The sequence below is a fragment of the Corvus cornix genome, chromosome 17 (assembly GCF_000738735.6).
Source record: "Corvus cornix cornix isolate S_Up_H32 chromosome 17, ASM73873v5, whole genome shotgun sequence".
Taxonomy (NCBI): Eukaryota; Metazoa; Chordata; class Aves; order Passeriformes; family Corvidae; genus Corvus; species Corvus cornix.
In genome coordinates this window covers 3,555,661-3,575,389 of record NC_046346.1, presented here as the reverse complement: position 1 = coordinate 3,575,389, position 19,729 = coordinate 3,555,661, and the positions used below count along the sequence as shown (strand labels likewise).

Genomic DNA, 19,729 nt, shown 5'->3' with positions numbered 1-19,729 from the left:
AAACTATTAATTATGAACCAGAGCTCCCTCCAACAGGGAGGAAAAGTTCTGCTGGTTTGGGTCTGCCCCAGTAGTGGAGATGGTGGGTGGCACTTTGGGGGTTTTCTGGGGGGTTCTTCCTTTTTGCTTTTGCTGACAACCACATTTTTGGGGCAGTTTTGCCTTTTTTTTTTCCTCTTAAGAGCAAAGGGGGGGGGAATTGAATTTTCAGTTAATTTGTGACTCAGAAGGGCAGGCACTGAGTTTCGGTAAGTCCCCCTGTGAGGGCAGAGCTGTAATGGCTTTGTGCTCATAGTTACCCTCCAGGAGGGCTGCACTTCCCTCTCTAACCCTGAACCCAGAGCCAGCACAAATCCCACACTCAGACTTTGATCCCACCAGGAGCATTTTATCACCGTCCCAAAGTCTGCTCAGGCACCCCAAGTCAGCTCCTGGGGGATGGAGCAGCCTCCTGGTGATGTCACAGAGCAGGATGGGCCTCAAGGATCCCTCTGGAATGGAGTCCAGTCCTTGGAAGTGGCTGTGGGGCAGGAGAGACCCACTGGGAATGCAAAACCAGCAGTGCCAAAAATCCTTCCTGAGCAGCAGCAGCACCACCACGGATTCATGGGGGTTGGGGAAATGAAATTACTGAAACACCCCACAGGTTACCAACCCTGCCAAGGTGAGCATCATTTCTGTGGAGCACAGAACCCCCAAAACCTCATGATTTGCATCTAAATTTGTGAAGGAAAAGCTCTGATCCTGCTGCCCTGGCTCCATCCTCCCCACTGCAAACCACCAGCTCTTTCCCAAGTTTTCACCCCTCATCTTCCCCCAGCCCTCAGCTCCATATCCTTGATTACCAACTCGTTTGCCTCCTATTTATGCAGGAAGCAAAAAGAAACTTCACAGCACAGAGACTAAAACATGAAAGCAGTAAATATCTGGCTGTTTATATAAATCATCACATAAATATCTTGGCCGCAAATTGAATTGATTTTTTTCCCCCTGCTTTGTGCCTCACTGAGGCAATATTGATGGGGTGATGGCTTTGTGCATTACAGGAGTGGTTTTTCCCTCTCACAAGGAAATGGATGAAGAAAGTCAGCCCCAGCCACACCATGAATACAGAGCTCTTCCAAAGGCTGAAAAATCATGGAATGTTTGGGTTGGAAGGGATCTTAAAGCTCATCTCATTCCAATTCCCTGGGCAGGGACGGTTTCCACTATTCCAGGTTGCTCCAAGGCCACTTGTCCATGCTCAGGTGATGCAAAGGACTCCCACATGACCAGTACCAAAGTCATCAACCCCAGTTCGTGCTGGAAACCTCATGTATAAACCTTGTTTTTGGGATTTCTGCTAGATGGGTGGATGAAAGGACAAGGCTTGAGGACAGTTTGAGGCTCATGATGCCGAAAACCAGGAAAAATAATGGCACTGTCCTGCAGGTTGGGGAGATCCTCTGTGGAGCTTCATCCTTCCAGGTGGGCACGAGGTAACAAAGGCAGCACTGCCAAAGAGCTCATCATATCCAACTTCCGAGCAAAAAGCAGGAATTAAGGCAAAGCACAACCACGGCTCCAGAGGGGCAAGCCCAGCCCCAGTGTTTCCACCCCACAGGGGGGCCCGGACATTGAATTTCTCTGTGTCAGCTTTTTTTAACCAGGAAAAAGCCAGCTGGAGCAGGAAGGGACAAAACCACCGAGTCTCCGTTCATTTCAAAGCTGTTCAAAAACTTATTGCTCCACACTTGTGCATCCACACGCAGCATGTGCAGCTCTTTTCTCTCTGCCACGCTCCAGCAGCTCCTGTCTCTTTAGGGGCCGGGGTCCCACCACTGCTAACAGGGATTTAATTCGCTCTCGCTAATATTTTATCCGTGGTATTAGGTCATGTTTCCCTTTCCACTTGAAAGGCATCTCCAGCTTATTGGCAGCAGTGAAATTAATAGAGAAATCATTAGAAAGCATAAGGCTGAGGCCGTGCAAATCGCACGCCGCACGAGATTATTTCCAAACAATAAAATTAATTGGTGTCATCAGCCGCGAGCGGCAACGCCGGGAGAGCTCGCATTAAAAAACATGGAAGATTATTGACAGCCCCGTGCCTCCTCATACATAAAACATTTGATGGCATCATTTTATTTGATTATTTCCTATGCATGAAGGCTCTCCCCTGCACGGGGGATCGGAGCAGACAGGGAGGCGCATCTGGGACGGCGATGCCGCACCCAGGAATCGTCTGGAAGCCAGGGTGTTCGGTCCTGAGGCTCGAGGCAGAATTAACCAGGCTGGTTTTCAGGGAAAGTGGCTTCTTTTGGACACCTGGGCCACAGGGACTTGCCTGTTGCAGGCACTTCCAGGGAGGAAATCCCACAGCGAACTACCCAGTACTGGCACAACTCATGTTCAGCTGAACCCTGAACCAAATATCCCCCCAATCCTCCTAATTTCAGGTTTCCATCTCCCTGGGCTCTCCCATCCCACCCTGGAAACCAGACAACCAAGAGCAGAGGATTTGGAGCCTGAAAGTGGAGGATTTTGGCCCTGGCTACACTATTTCTCCCTCAATATTCAAAAATTGCTGAAATTTTTGTAAACCCCACCCACCTGAGAGAGGCAGATGAGGTGTGATCATCCGAGCAAAGCAGAGTGAATACATAGTGGTCAAAAAAATTAAGACAATTAATTCCAAGTCTTGAGAAGGCATGTGTGAATGTGTTTTGTTTGGGAAGAAAAAGAATAAATAGTTGCCTCAAGTCAGGATAATATTTATCCACACACTTCACTTTGAAGTTGAGCCCTTGCTGACTTCACGTGGCACGTGCACCCACTAAGTCTCCTCGAGAAGAGGCTTTTCCAAAAGCCCAGCCTTGAGCAAGGAGAAGAAAGGAAACTGTTCAAAACCAGGTCCTAATGGAGAAAAATAAACCTCATCACCAGGGGAATTACCACTGGCCCTCCAAAATCCAGAAGGGGATTTAAACAGTTTTATCACAGCACCTTCTGCAGATCCTTGGAGCAACCTCTGAGCTCACAGGACTGAATTTCGTGGCAGGAAAAGCAAACTGACAAGAGCAGCACAGTTAATCTCCAAGATAAATCCCCATTCTCTTGGTTGCTGCCATAAAGAGGAATTTCTCTGCCCTGCCTTTTCTTCCTGACATCACTTGGATGCATTTCCACACTTGGCAGGAGTACCTGGGGAGCTCTGGGCAGGGAAACGGGCAGGAGCAGGGACACTGACAGGCAGCAACGTGCTGGGGCTGGTGGCAGCAGAGCCCTGGAAAACACCTCCACATCCAACAGCCCTGCAGGAAACTCCTTCCCAGTCCCACGGAGCAGGGAGTTCATCTCCCGTCTCCAACTTGTTTCTGTTTTCTGAAGCAGCTCCGTGTATTTCCCTTCATTATTCCTCCAGCAGAAACCACCAGTGATGGGTGGCAGTTTCTGCCCCAGCCTGGGCACCCCAAATCCAAATTTCAGCATCCAAACTACACCTTTTTGCAGTTCTCACAGGTTTCAGCCCAGCTTTGCTCAGCACATACCCAGGGGCAGGAAATCAAAGAGCCCTACCCTCCCCCAGACAGGAGCACCACGAGGGCCACGCTGCCATCGCTCAGCTCCTTCCCTTCCCCCCTCAGATGTTTTTCTTCCCCCAAAATTCCAAGATAATCACGCACCACAGATAATCATCGGTATCAAAACCCCTCTTTCACTTCACGCTCTGCAAACAACAGGAAGGAAAAAAGTTTCCCTCTCCTTATCTTGCATCTCTTATCTTTCTCTCCATGGGTCCTCCAGCAGGTTCCTCAATCCTAAAGCAGGATTCTGAATTACAGCCTGGCACCCTTAATGAACACAACTGGGTAATGTCCCTTATCTGACCTTCCTTCCAGCTGGGTCACTCGTATTTATGGTCATGCTTCATTTTTCCTTGAGTGTGCCCTTGTTACCTCATTTACTCATTTATGTTTCAGAGGAGAACAGGGTAAAATATGGATTTAATGGACCTAGAAATAGAATGGAGGAAAACCACAAGAATCTAAAGATCTGCTTGTTCTCCAGACAGCTCCCACCACCAGGAACTTGCTGTCATTCTTTTTCATCGATTCTTCCCTCTTTACAAGCCTTTCTGTGGCAAGGCAGAGCTGGAAAAGCATCTGGGAGGAGCCAAGTGCCTGGAGTCAAACAGGTTTTGGGCCATTTTACACCCTTTTAGACCAGGCTGCAAACAGAAGTGTCTGCTGCAGCTCCTGCTGAGCCTTCACACAACCCCACAGCTCCCAGCACAGAGCTCTGCTTCCAAAAACCTTTCTCCAGCATCACCTGCCAGCCCAAGGGGCTTCATCCCATTTCAGCTGCTTCCAGGTTTTCCAGCACTGCCCTCTCCCTGCATTTTGAAGGTCCCTGGCACTGTGGAAACACAAATCCCAAAGATGAGCATCCCTGGCCACAGACCATCCCTCCCCTGGTCACTCTCTCCTTCCCTCCATCCAACCTTCCCTTGCTTTTTCAGCTCTCCCCCTTACCAAGGTGAAAACTGATGAGCTGCCAGGGCAGGGGGATGAGGTTGTGCAGGTTCAGGCTCTGTTGCTCCTCTGAAGGATAACTGCTCTTCTGTGAGCCATCGAGTGAGGAGAGGCACATTAAAATCACCGACCTGTGGAATCATTTAGCTTGGAAAAGACCTCCAGGATCATCCAGCCCAACCATTAACCCAGTGCTGCCAAGCCCACCACTAAAAGAATAAGGCAGGGGATGTGCCCAGAGCTCCTGCAAGGGACAGTGAAACCCCTTTATGTCCCCAAAGCAGCTGTGGAGGTGGGAGAGGTGCCCCCAGCACATTCCCAGTGGGAGACTGAGGCTGGGGCACCCCTCTGCCAGGTCCCACAGTGGGTATGGCTGTCACCACACCACGACTGTCCCCTCCCCTGGCCACCAGTCCTTGTCCCACACAGGGCAGAGTCATGGGGATGAATTTTGGCTCCCTCTCAGAGACACTGATCCAGCAAAATCAACTAGGATCCAGCCAAATGCCTCTGTAGTCCATAATCCACCCTTCAAGGAGGGTTCCTGGGGGGTTTTATCCTAAAGGAGGAGACTTCACCATAGCCAAAGCCACTGTGCCTCAGGCCAGCCCAGTCCTTTGTGCATCCCAAGGGAAAACCACCTCTCCATCTCATCCCTGCTCCCCTGTCCAGCTCCCAGGCTGCAAACTGAGGGGTGAGGGGAACCCAGACAGGAGCAATCTGTAATTTTCCTGCACAAGTCTGCTTAGTGGATCCACCACAAGGGCTCTGGAATCAGGACCTGGTCCAAAGCTCCCCACTCTCCACCATTATGAATAAAACCTCATTTCTGGCATTTTAATCCAAGCCTCAGTCCCGCAAACTTTGTAATTCCTCACTGACTGAGTTTTCAGCGTCATTTTTCAAGTTTTTATGCCCTTGGAAATGCAGAAAAAAGCCTGAAGCATTGCACAAGTTACTTGTGCTCCTTACTCACTTGAAAAAAAAACAACAAACCAACCCTCCAGAAACAGCCCTACAGTAGTGCTGGTTTTAAAGTATCTCACTTTGAAAGCACCTAAACCACAGCCCCTGAATCCTCTGCAAGCCCATGCCCCAGCCAGGCAGCAGAAGGTCCAGAAGAGCCAGGAACTCCCTTCCTTAAGGGACAACCATGGTGAGAAGGCAAAGGATGTGACCCCAAAGAACCACCACAAAAATCCCTTTTCCCTGCAGGGTTCAGGGCTGGACATCCCCAAAACCCCCAGCCCCACAACTTTCCTACAAACCTCTTTCCTGAGCTACCACCTGAGCTTCTTCTGAGAGCTTTGCACCCACAGCTGTCCCAGCCTGTCCCAGTTTACCCCCAAAAAAACCACATCTGGCAGCTCCCCAGGAGAAACAGCCCTGTGAAAACACAGCCCAGCAGGACGCCAGCAAACAAGTGTTAACCCTTTTCCCTCCCCCAAATCCCTCCTTTTCTTCTCCCTTTTCCATCTCCTGTTGGCATTTAGGATCCCCAGCCAATGGAACAACCACCGTGTCCCAGTCTGGCCGGGACGGACGGGGAAGTTGCGATCGCAGGACGGGCTGGACATTTCATCAATGCACAACTGGAATTTGCCAAGAGGCGTTTTAAGAGTCAATTCTTCACACTCCAGTAATTAGAACAATATTATGAAAGAAAAGGGCGGAGGGGGAGGGCAGGCAGCAGGGCTCTCACAGGGACTTGGCTGGAGGAGGAATGGGGCTGAGCAAACACCCAAAGTCAAGTGAGGCCCCAAGGCAAGAGTCCTTCACAGGATCCCTGCAGGTTGGACTTCAACCAAAAGCTTCTCCACTTCCCAGCTCTCCATTTTTCTATGCAGGCATGGTTTTAAATGAAATTTCTTATTTCAAGATCAAATATGGGGCTGATGAGCCAGACCCAGCTGCCTTCTGTACCTCAAACACACCATCAAGGTCAATGGGGCTTTTCTGCTTCCAGGCCAACACATTCAAGATCCTGCTACAGACTCTCCTAGTGAGTAATAAATCTCTGAGACATCATTAAAGTCTAATCTCATTGAGCACTTAGTCCCAAAAAATCAGGTTCTCACAGAAGAGCTGTCACCCAGGTCTACAAAAATCAGAACCACCTCCCCCAAATTGTTACATCATCTGAATATGCTTAAAATTATCTCTGTTGAAACAGGATGGAACATCCCAGCTGAAAAAGGAAACAAAACCAGACATACCCACATGCTAGTGGATCCCTCTCTAACACCTCCCTGGCCACTGGAGCATCCTCTCCAGGGAACTAGAGGGCTCTGGTTGCCCTCCAGCATCCCACACTGGAGTGCCCAGTGCAGAGCCCGCACAGCCAGCTTCACTGGGGCATTTCCAGGGGCCAGAAAACTCAGTTTTGAAGGAAAACTCACTTGCTGTGCCAGTCTGGCCTGTGTGAGGACAGCCTGGGAGCAGGGCTGGTGTGTGGGGTTCAGGACACTGCACAATGGTTACTCAGAGCTGCTGAAAGTGGGACTCAGTCAGTTCAACTCACATCTGCGGAGAGCTGTGATCTCAGCCCTGCTGCTGGAGCACAGAGATCCCTTTGATAAATCTCTCTGTACAGGGACTGCAGCACCATTTCCGCATGAAAGAAATATATTCAATTTTTTTCAATAATCTTTGCAGTCCACTGGCTCGGAAGAGCGAGTTTCTCTCTCCTGCCAGAGAGCTGCTGCACTCCATCAGGCTCAGGTACGGGCAGGGGAGCTGCTGTCTCACACCCTGGCTCTCCAAGCGCTCATTTCAATCATTCCCTCAGCACCATCTCCAGTTGTTTTGTCTCTGGTGCGTGCCCTGAGCCGTTTGTCACACGGACACCCCTGAGATCACACTGCGCTCCAAATCCTCCCACTTTAATTCTCCGTGCACTCTGAAAGGTCTGTGTAAAGCCTGTGTAAGGGGAAGAAAATATCCTTTTTTTTTTTTCCTTGAGAAAACTCCACAAAGCTCCACTTTTGCATCCCTCCTCTGCAGAGATGTGCGTGTTTTCAATCACATGCACAAAATCCAGAGTGTTCACCTGCATGGGAACCCCTGCCCCGTGTGGGGCTGACATCCACCCCACCTCCAAGCAATGCACAACACCAGCAGCTCTGGAGCTGTCTCCCTGCTCCCACGAGGTGTGGGATAGCAGCAGCTCTGCCACTGCTTCTCACCACTGGCTGGCATCAAAATTATGCCCAAAAAACGAAGCCTTGCCCCAGGATTAGGAAGGGAAACTCCACGAGGACGCGCACGCTGCTGGCTCCACCTTCCAGCCCGTTTGCATATCGCTCCTTCCCGAGGTACTGAACCCCTTTTTAACCAAAAACTTGAGTCCCAGGCTGTGAAATCCCCACTGTCAGCCAGGGAGGTGAAATCCCCACCACAGCTCCCTCAGCCTCTCCCACACAAGCCTCACTCATTACAAGGAACGACTGCAAACATCACTCAAGTCCATGCTGGCTCAGGAATTCCTAAAATTACAAACAAGAGAGGCCTGGAAGGAGAAATAAGAATCCCTGACAAAGGCCACAAAGTGCAATGCCACATCATTAGCTTCACGCAGGCTGCATGGTGGCTGCTGTCCTGCTACCATGATTATGCTCTAATCCCTAATTAGCAGGAAGAAAACGATGTGGAAGAGGGGAACTCTTGCTTCCACACCATTAACACTCAGTGTAAATGAACTTTCTGCAGCAGCACCATCTGAGGCTCATTAAGTGGAGCAGCCAAGCACTGAGGGTGAGTCAGGGATGTTGTCCTGCTCCAGATGGGAAAGGATGTCCAACCATCACCTCCCTGGTTTGGAACCAGGCAAGGAAAAGCTGGAAAACAAGGGGAGATCGATATTTAAGATGTTCTTGCAGGTATCTTGCTCATGCCAGCCTCCCCTGGGATGTTTAGAGAGAAGCTTTTCACATCAAATTGCTCCTGACCAGCCCTGGGATCCTGTGCTATCACCTGGCACCTTGCGTGCTGCACCCAGCACAGAAAGAGCATCCCAATACCCTGCAGCTCCAGGATATTCCTGGAATTTTCCACCCTTTTCACCCTCACCATCCTCTCCGCCCCTCCTGTGAGTGCACCTCAATGTGCACACCCATCCTGCAGCGGGCAGGTGGGAGGAATCACAAAACCTACAGGGAGTTCTTGAAGAAATATTTTAATTTCTGAAGGAAAAAGAGGGAGAAAAAAAAAATCCCCTATCTGGAAACCCTCCAAGAACAAACAGGCAGCCCATTCTGACAGCCAGTGGAACAAAACAGTCCAAGATGGTTTTTTGTTTCCCCTTCAGCTTTCTCCCATGAGGAAGCGTGGGAGGGAGATGAGGAGCCTCCCCACCATCCCTGGTTTCTAAAGCTGTCCCTGCCTGGCACAGTCCCCACACCCTGAAGCCTCTCCAAATACAGGAGAATCAGAGGAGAATTCAGTGAGAAGTCAGGGTGCAAACAGCAAACCTCACCAAGCCCACACTCTGCTGACACAGGTTTCAACACATTTGTGTCTGCACTGCTTACTTACTGTGAACCATGAACACCTCCCTTCCAGTGACGGACTTTCCAACGTAAAACATGGATCTGGCAGGAGCATGGCAGGGCCCAGCCTCACCAGCCACAGCCCATCTCCATCTCCCTCGGAGCACCCGGTCCTGGGATATCCTGGGGATGGGACATGGGACACCCAGGCTCCTCCTGGCATCAGGATGTTCATGTTCAGGTGTGATATTTCACTGTATTACCTTGCACCAACTCATCTCTGCCCCAAGAAAAATCACAATTTCCTACAGAAGCTTTTCCCCCCTCGTTTTTCTTTGCCCCATTTCACAGGGTGATGCTGTGCTCTGAGCACTGGGGATTGTGGGGTTCAGCCACTCCAGAACTTCCAGCCTGATGGTTTCACTTTTTACTAAACTGCATTCACACCCACATGTTAATCTGTTTCAAGAAATGATTATTATTATTTGCAAATAATAATTATAATTATTTTAAAACAATTAAATAAAAATACATTAGATATAATAATTACATAAAAGAAATAATTATTTTGTTTACAAAAACCGAAGCGTTTGGTATTTGTAACCTTGGGACAGTCTCACCATCGCTGCTGCAAGAGGCTGAAGGTTTTAATGAAGAAAGAGAAGAGCTCATTACAGAATAAAAAATTCCTTTTATTCCAAGAGTCCCTGAAGTGATATTAGCTGGGATGTATTTCCTTCCTCTCCCGGAGCACATGATGCTGAACAGTTCAGCTCAAGTGATGAGAGATGCACTCACAGCACCAAGGCACACAAAGCCTGGCTTTGCCTGTTGGCATCTTGCACCCACAATGATGTTCACTGTATCATTAAGCCTCAAATACCCCATGACGTAATCAAGGAGGTTCAAACGAAATCAGACAATAGCCAGAAATTGTTGGATCACCCAAAAAAAAAGCCTGGCATCTTCCCTCCCCACTTTATGGAGACACACTTGTAGCTGTTTTAACACTCAGTTTTTTCCAAAGTTAAAAAAAAAAGTCCTTCTCTCCCTGATATTGTCTAAAAGGAGAAGTCAAGACAAATCATGAAGGTACAAGAAAATCAATTTCATACACATTAAGGATATGCATTTATCCATGTCCTGATCAATACTTCGGATTCCTCGCACGTTAAAGCGCTTCCATCACTGCTCGAGGCCCAACAGCAGAATTCTCCCATCAAGGCTGTGAGAGTTACAGAAGATCCTGCCCACACTTGTTTGATCTGAAACATAACACCCCTTAGTGTGACCCCTTGGAAAAATACTGGGGAAAGCAGCCAAGAAGGGGGGGGGAAAGGCAAAACTTCCCAGAATGAACATTTTGAACATTTCTGGCTCTTTCAGTTGCACTGAGAAGCTGCACATCTATAAACAGTCTGGAGTTTCAAGAAGGGGAGAAAGGGAGGGGGAAAAGCAGAGAATTTGCCACAACTAAAAGCTGCTCCTGCAGGGAATCCCAGAGGGCCACCAGCTGCTGGGATGTGGCATTTCCATCTGCTCCAGCGTGACCACCAGGAGGTGACACCAGGGCCACAGGTTGGTGGCTCAGCTCCCAGCTGCCCCCCTGGGCACAGCCCAGGAGTGTCACAGAGGTTCTGGCCTCAGGGTGCAGTGAAAGATTAACTGGCTTTTATCAGCAGTTTGTTGCCTAAGCAAGGTTTGAGGCTGTGGTGCTGTTTCTGAAGCCCTGAACACCCCAAAACACACCAGACCCAGCCCTTACAACACCAACTGCCCCAAGCAACTGGGAAGATCCAGTCCCTACCACGGCAATGCTCAGAGCAGGGAGAAATTACCAGGATTTGGAGCCTAAAAATGTCCATTACTGGAGGAGTGGCTGCACCACCACATCCCTCACGGCAAACATCACCCCGGGCATGGCCTTGGCACAGCACAGCCAAAGGCACTGTCTGGTTCAGGCTTGACTGGCCCAAGAAATCTGTAATCCTGTTCAGCATCGGGATTTCCTGCACACATTTGTGGTGTTCCATCTGGGAACAGCTGCTGGACACACTGCACCTGCCAGCACAGCCCCACCAATGTCCTCAGGGTGACCAGGAGCAGGAGGGTCCCTGCAGCACCCCGATTCCAAACCATGAGCTCCCAAGCCCAAATGAACCCTCAAGCTGGTAAAAAAGAGGGAAGAATAAACCCAACCCGTGCTGCACTCATCCCAATGTCCAAATCTCCAGAACAACTCCAGCAAGGTCATCAAAACACAGGTGGCCAAACACTCGATGACGAAACATCAGCCACAGCTCCTGCAATGGGGGGTTAATTATCAACCCTGCACAGTCACAGCCCTGCACAGGCACCCAGGGCTGCCTTCCCCACCCCAGAGCTGGGCATTCTCCCTCAGCCAAGAACTGCAACCCCAAAGGCTCTGGGAAAAACCCTGGCGTGGGCACAGAATGCACCCGTGGCTCCTTCTTCAGTGGGGACAAAGTGACAGCAAGCACTGGGCAGGCAAGGGGTTAAAGTGGGTTTCTTCCAGGCAATGACACACATAAAAATCTCTCTGCAAGTCAGTGACTCCACTGCTCCCTCGGGAATTTGAAAAAAAATACATAGAATATACACGCCCTTCTTTTGGAGAATTCTCCTCACTTCCCTCCCCACCCGCCACAGTGACACAGCCATCCGAGATGTTCCCAGCTGCCACAGGATCCCCCTGGGCACACAGCCAGTGCCACAGAGCCATCTGAGGAGCTGGCACAGCGGGCCACAACACGGGAAGCCCCGTCCGGCTGCCTGGGCCTCCGGGGATTTGTCAAAATAAGGGACAGGGCTGGGATGGGACGTCCAGCGTGGCTGCCAAGCGCTGCTCGCTGCTCCCAGACACTATAGCTTCATGCACTCTGCGGTTCTTGGCTCCAGGAGGTCAGAAAAAAACCCTAAAAGTCAAAATGGGAGAAGAGGAGCTGCTGCCACCACCAGCAGGTCACAGCTGGCCCTGGGTTTGCTGCATTACAGCAGCTGCTCATCCGAAAGCTCTGCAGTTTTCACCTACCTGTATTAATTCATATAAATCTCCCCCTTCTCTCTGCCCAAACTGTGTTAAAAAGGCACCCTTAAAAATACTGCTGCAGGGCTAGTGGCTCGTACATGACGTTAGAGATGCTGGAGGGAGGGGAATTCTCAGCAGAGAAACAGAAACGCCAGCCACCAACTCTCAGTTATGAATCCCCTAAATAATTCTGACAGTGCTCCCCACCCTCCTGACTGAAACCGAGCAGAAAACGGAGTTTTCTGTCTCTCTGGCAGCAAGGTGGGGTGTGACACAAAGGGATGGGGGGGACTGTGGCAGCTGAGCCCCTCCAGAGCTGTCCCGACCCACCCAAATGGATGGCAAGGTGGGATCCCTCACTTGGAAGATTCTCCAGCCCCGGTGCTGGGGATGGAACTGGGGACAAACAAAGCATCCAGTGAGGACAGGCTGGATCCCCCCAGAGCTCTCCAAGAGGGATCCACACCAGCCCATCAGCAGGAGGAAGGGGACACCCTTACACTAAAAAACACCCTGAATACAATTTCTTTGAATTTAGAAAGGGCACCCATCACTTCAACTCTGATTTCACTCCCACCTCCAAGGCAGCTCTTGGCACAGCCACCGGAGCGTGCCAGGCTCGCAGCCACCTCCCCACCACCCACATCCCCTCCCTGGCACTTCAGACACACGAGATCAGCCATGCCAAGCCCTGCCCCAGCCACACACCAGCAAAATCTTGGTGGCTTTAGCTGAGAGGGAGGATTGATCCAGACCCTGCTCCAGACCCTGCTCCAGCTGTGAGGTGGGTGCAACACTCTCTCCCCAACCTCTGGACCAGAACCAGAGTGGAAAACACAACTTTAATCTCAGTACCAGCATCTCCTCCTCTTTCAGCTGACCTGTGAATCGCTTCCCTTTTTCATTTTTAGAACAGCATCGTTTTGTATCCGTGGGGCAGGGGAGGGAAGACCCTCTTCTTGCAAAAAAAAAAAGCCTTTTTCAAGCAGAGCAAGAACTTCAAAAGGAATTCGGGACAATTAAATTCACATCAGGAGGGCAGAGAGGAGCGGGAGGCCAATAAATGGCACGCTCCACAGGTTTATGAATATTTGAACTATATTTCTTTAAAAAAATAGTACATTACTGCAAGTTATTTAAAATGAGTAACTCCTTTTAATGAACCTGGCAACCATCACGCTGACTAATAGAGTAATAAAGAGTTTAATCCATATTTATGTACATTTTATGTCATTACAGTTGGTGCCAATAAATTAGCAAGTCCAATAAGAGTTTGATTTTATACCATCACTGCTACTAAATGTGTAACAACACACAGTACACGAGCACCAGCTTTTTATTTCATTTCTTTTTTTAAGAGCCAGGCTGTACTAACAGAGACTGGGCACAGCAACCCTGCAGAATCAGACCCTAATTAGGGATGAGGAAATATGAACTGGGGTTTTACTTCTGCATCCTGCAGCCACGGAGAAAACACTTCTGCAGATGCCACTGGTGACTTATGGAGAGCTCTGAGCCACTTTAAAGGGATCAAATTTTCAAAAATATTTAAGAGCCAATTGGTAGAAAGCAATGCAACCACATTTTTTTAAAGGGGCATGGGTAGATATACAGGCACCAGCATCTGGGATCACTTCTGGAAACCTCTGTCATGAAACACAGCACGGCCCCCACCACAACAGGATTGCTTAGTAACTGGACATGGGGAAAAAGAGCTGGCTGTGAGCAATTTCAACTGGCCATGAGCAACTGGAAGTGGCCTTTGGGCTCCCCTGGGGAGCTGGGAGACGCTGCAGATTGCGGGGAAGGTGACGCATGCATTTGGCAGGAGCCCATTCCCAGTGTCCCATGGAGCCAGAGACGGAGCTTTCGCGCTCCAGTGGGAATTGGGCTGGAGAAGCCCACATGGTTCACGATCCCATTTCACCAGCTGTTACCCTGCTGACAGCAAAAAGTAGCTTCCCAAGCTTAAAACTCAAGGAAGAAGCAAACCCCACACGTTCCTGGACTCCAGGAGCCCCCAGGCACAGTTGCTCCAGTGGAAGGGGCTCCATCGATCCCACGGCAGCTCCTCCTTGCAGAAGCCCTGGCTCAGGAGCCAAAAGGAGTGATGGAAACATGGAAACCTCTGTCAGAATAACAGCTGGGCAAGGCAAGACTGAGGCATCTGATTTTTCATCCTTTTTTAAAGCACCAGTGGTTTTCTAACACTAAAAAAACCCCGAAGATCCAAGGCCCTTTACGAAGAGGTTGGCACCACAAAAACGCCAGTCCCCGCCTTTCTCCTCGGTAATTACCCTCCAGCCATCCCAAAAGCTGCTGGTAATTGCTGTCCCAGTGGCCTTTTGGTTTGGAGGAGAGGAATAATTATCCCAGTGGCATCCAGAGGGGAAACACCCAACACCACTCCACCAAAGCCTCCCTGCAATTAATCGCTCGGCTGTTACTGTGCTCTGTCAGAAACTCCTTCTACATGGTGTAAGTGTCTTGTACCCAAAAAAATACTATTGATCTGAGGAGTGAATAGCTCCTGGAAGAATTTTTTGTGTGTGAAGTCTGTGTTTGGCCAGTGGGGACGTGGATTTGAGACTCCTTTTGCTCTCGCCGTGACTCAAAACGGAAAAGGAGCTCTGGTCAACAGCAGATTTTTCCCTGTTTATTTGCTTTGCCACTGCTGAACACAGATCTGAGGATAATGTGGGAATGAAAGGTGGTGAAGACAATGGGATTGTTTTGACAGGCTTCCAGAGGGATTTAGGGTGGTGCAGAGCTGGACAGCTGATACCTTCACCAAGCTGATAAAAAAAAAAGAGCTTTTTGTATAGAGAGTCTGTGCTTCCCACATTTTCTATGGTTGGTTGAGGATGACGACAACATTGAAATAAGCACGATGCAGGCAATAAAGCACATTTGGGACTCTTGGAAGTTTATGACACATTTCTTTCCCAAGTCTCCAAAAAAAACCAGATTGCCATGAGGAAAGAGGGAGTGGCCAATCACCTCCCCAGGTCACAAAGCTGAATGCACCCCCAAAAAGTGAACAGGGGGAGGGAAGAGCTGTTCCCTAAGCAGACCAGAAAGGAAATCAAACTCTGCTCGTCAGCTGATGTGCTCCAGCAGTGTTTAACACCAGGCCCTATTAACAGGCATCAGAGGCAATCTGAAACTGCACAAAGCAAGAGACAATGTGACGAGAAAGCAGCATTTTAATTAGCAGCAGTTCCTTCCCCAGCCCAAAAGGTTCCTTCTGTGCATTCATATTCCCAGAACAACAACTGCCTCCTTGTATTCCATAAATCAAAAAAAACCTCATAAAACAAGGCACTGCAATTGCACATTCCACATAATGGTCCAGAAATAAATTAGGCAATAAATATCAAATAATATATCCCCATCAGCAGTGAAAATCTACTCCTTGGATAATCAGAAGGGAAGATGCCTTCCAGCAGCTTATGTCTGGCAGCTCGAAACACGTAAAACAATACAGAGCTTTAATAAATCTTTTATCACCTTTTCTGCTGAAGAATATAGCAATTGTCCTGGGTAATGGCTTCCCTGAGCCCTTTATCCATCAGCCCTGATGCAGTTGGTGTCAAAGTCAGGGGATCAGAACAAGAGCCACTTGTCAAAACCAGGCAGAGTTATCCTTGTTCAGTGTTTGGTGCCAACTATCACCTACAGCAACACGTTTTTGGGAAGCTCAGGGCACTCATTTCACCCTGCCCTGAAACTCCCTGACCCCACAGACACTCACTGGCCACGTGACAAAAATCAGAGGTGATTTCAGCAAAGTTATTTTGCTCTGCAGAGGTGGCAGCAGATGGGGAAGGACTGTGCGAGGTGTGGACCCTGTGCAAGGTTTGATTCCAATCAAAAACACATTGGACACGTCCTTTAGAGATTCATCCCGGAGACTTCTCAATCTAAAGCAGAAAGCCTGAAGGCTTGGTCTCCCTCCCTTGAGGACACAGCGGAACCAACCCCCAAATATACCAAATCAACCCCTAAATACACTGAGGACACAGCAGAATCCTAAACACACCACGAGCACAGGGGAACAGGATCCAGGTTAAGGATGCAGAAGCTGCTCAGAAAACCACAAAACCTTTGTATTTTCACCCAAAACCTAGAGCACAAGCCCAGGGAACAGCCCCGGTGCCAGACTCATCCCTTCCCAGGAGCTCCGGAGTTAAGCCTTACCTTTCCGAAATCCCGCACATCGAAGAGGTCGAAGGGATCAAAGAGGTCACTGTTCCTTAACCCAAACTTGTCGTGACACACTTTTAGGAAGGTTCGGATGTTCTTCAAGCAGAGAAACTGAGGGAGAATAAAAAAGAGAAAAGGAGGGGAAAAGTGAGCGAGACAGGCACAAATTGTAACTGAGATTTACCCAGTTAGATGCAAGAGAAGTTAGCAGGGACTGAGAAACTCGCACTGCAAAGCCAGGCAGGAGTTTATTTGTTGTTTCTGAGGATGTCAGGCTCTGGCTGCCCTGCGAGGGCTCCTGTGTTCTCAGCTGCACACCAGGAACACAACGCCCCTTTGACAAACAAGTTTCTCCCAAGGTAACGCCGCAGAAGGGCTGCAAAACTCAAGCCAGGACGTTTCCCTTTCAAGGTCGAAGGCAAAGATAAATTACAGCTGATGTTCCACAGAAGCCCAGTGTGGAACGTTTTACCATTTCCAGCATGATCCCATCTGGTTCCCTACAGAAGGGGCACGTGTTACAGCAACAGGACAAGGAGGGATGGCTTCAAACTGCCAGAGGACAGGGTTCGATGGGATATTGGGAAGGAATTCCTGGCTGTGAGGGTGGGGAGGCCCTGGCACAGGGTGCCCAGAGAAGCTGTGGCTGCCCCTGGATCCCTGGAATTGTCCAAGGCCAGGCTGGATGGGGCTTGGAGCAACCTGGGACAGTGGAAGGTGTCCCTGCCCAGGGGTCAAACTGGATGACCTGCAATATCCCTTCCAACCCAAACCCTTGGTTATCCAGCGTGGTCGACTGGCAGAGCAACATTAAGTTTCTCTTTTTAAAAATCCTGTCTTTGGCTATAGCAATAGAAGGTTGTTTATCCACAATCATCAGGGATTCTGAAGCCTGAGGACTCCAGACGGTCTCACTCCAACGGTGCTGCCTGGCAGCACAGGGGCTAAAGAAGAGAGAAATAAAAATCTGCTTCTTTTTTGCAGCTGCGTCACCTACACCCCTCATCTGCTGAGCCGGCCAATGAACTTCCCTTCCTTCTGCCTCCTCACTGCAAAATCCCTTCAATTTATCACTGTATCTTTAGGCAACTCTTCACTTTTTCAGCAAATTCCTTACAAATACCTAACAAACATGTTAGAATCCTAAGGAAATCAATCCATTAAAGGGGTGGATCACCCCCATGGGATCAACAGGCAGAGGAGCCAAGCTGCCTTTGGGTGGATTCCCTTGGCCTGGTTTTGTCACACGGCACAATCTTGGCTCCCCGAGCTGTCATCAAACACACCCCATGTAAAGACACCACTTGCAAACTTCACCTAGGGTTCAAAGCAAAAGAAAATAGCTTAATTTTCTTTTAATTAAAAGCATCAAAGCAGAGTCTTTGGGGCTGTGGTATCTCCGGAGCCGTGGCCCAGGCGCAGCTCGTTATCGCTGCTTTGGGGATTAGGCACGAGGTTTCCAGCCATGGATTAGCAAAACCACCTCATTAACAACTGGCTGCTTCACCTACACAAAGCAAGAAATAACCTTTTACCCTTCTCCCCCACGCCACGGGGCCAGCGAGTGACAGCAGAGCTTCCCCAGCATGGGAGGGTGGCACAGGACAGTCCCATCGCATCAGAGCCTTCTCATGAGACAAGCTCGTGCCAGAGGCAGGAATTGCAAACAAATCTGGTCTTCTAGGGCATTCCTCTATCTCACATAAACACTGCAGTAAATGTAAGTGTCTAGGCTGTGAGGTTTTGTTGGTTTTTTTTTTTTTTTGGAATTGCTTTACAACCTCTCTTGCTGACACAGGTTATTTCATAACTTTATCTCCTGGGTCTCTGCAAGAATTTACACCCCGGGCTGTGTGTGTGCTGCTTCACTGCAGTCCCGCTGATCCCAAAGTTCCAGCATGTGCTTATTTTAAATCCTTTTTAAGCCTCCAGTTTTGAAAGTTAACAGCACAGGGTGCAGCCACAATTACACACAGCAGGATGCAAACTCCCTCTGCAGAACCGCCCTGCACGTCTGCAGCATTCCCTCCCCAGCTCCCGCTCATCCCAGCACCGAATCACACACTCAGAATCACAGAATGCTTTGGGCTGGAAGGGACATGCAGGATTATCCAGTCCCACTACTCCAGGCTGCTCCAAGCTGGCCCTGGACACTTCCAAGGATGAGGCAGCCACAGCTTCTCTGGGCACCCTGGGCCAGTGAAGGAGCCAAAGCTGATTTTGCTCATCCAATTCAGATGTGGAAACCACCTCGCCACAGCTGGTAAACGAGTAGGAGGCACCTGCCACAGCAGCAGTGCCCTCCTGCAGCCCCAGGTGACATCAGCAAGGAGCCACCACACCGCCAGCCAGGCCCTGAGCGCCAGCAGGTGACAAACACCGAGGAAAAAGCATTCTATTAAATATTCTATTTAAAGAGCTGCTGAAAAAGGCCTGATGGAAAACACAACAAACACAACTAACCAGAGTCCTCCTCCACCAGCGAGGAGCTGGCAGCAGAGCAAGGCCACCACACTGCCCACAAGAAATGCCACCACTCAGGATGACAACTGCAGGGGGGTTTCACCCTCTTTGAGCACCAGAAGTCCACGTGGGGACACCCAGTGTGGGTGTTGGTGGCACAGTTCACCCCCGGCACTATTTCTGTGGCCAATCTGCAAAGTGTCGTCTTGTGCTTTTGATTTTTTCTGGCATTTCAGGGTCGCTGCTGATGGGAGACGATGAATTCTTGGCTCAAGACTGTTACTCAATGGCCACATGTTAATATTAGCTCCAATTTAATATGGGCTGTGCCGAGGCCACTTTACTCACCAGTCAATCACACCTTTGGACAAGCAAATGTTTCGCAGGAGAAAAAAAGAGAGAGAAATCGATGTTCTCCATGGGGCTCATTCAGCACCTGTCAGGCCCAAAATCAATGGTGTCATTTATCTGCTTGGAGCGAGGCTGGCGCTGAGCAGGGCCCTGAGATCTCCCCTGGTGCAACACCAATTCCAAGTCGTGCCACCACCTTCCTGTGCATCCAAAACAACCTTGGGAGCCACCAGCCGTGGCTTTTGGGCCCAGACACCATGCTCAGCTCTGGAAATAGACCTGAGAGCCCAGCAAATTCCATGGATGCCAACATTTCCAGGCTCCAGAACAGCCACGGCATGAGTCCTTGGGTGGGGAGAACATCCTGGGCACTGCAAAGCTCATCAGAGAGCGAAGAGGCGATTGGAACAGGGATGGGATTGTGCCAAACGGAGCGAGAAACTCGTCCGGTAAAACCAAACGCCTTGAAGCCTGATAATAGATGAGAAAAGCATGGTCAGCTCTGCCCCAGCCCTTGGAAGGTTGTGAAGAACCAGCACTAGAGAGAGGCAGCAGAAGGGCCCCATCACCTGCGCTCAGCCAGTTTCACAAGAGCTCCATTTATTTTTAACCACTCTGCAAAGTCATACAGTGAATAAACTGCTCTAAACTCCCACTGT

At 49.6% G+C, this 19,729-nt stretch overlaps 1 protein-coding gene across 1 annotated transcript in view; it reads right to left on the bottom strand.

Annotated features, from left to right (window-relative positions):
* Window positions 1-19,729, bottom strand: part of VAV2 (vav guanine nucleotide exchange factor 2) — a 124,002-nt gene that overhangs the window by 79,608 nt on the left and 24,665 nt on the right. The window contains 1 exon segment of the mRNA XM_010398008.3: window positions 16,251-16,367. Within this exon segment, the coding sequence (XP_010396310.2) occupies window positions 16,251-16,367 (117 nt within the window).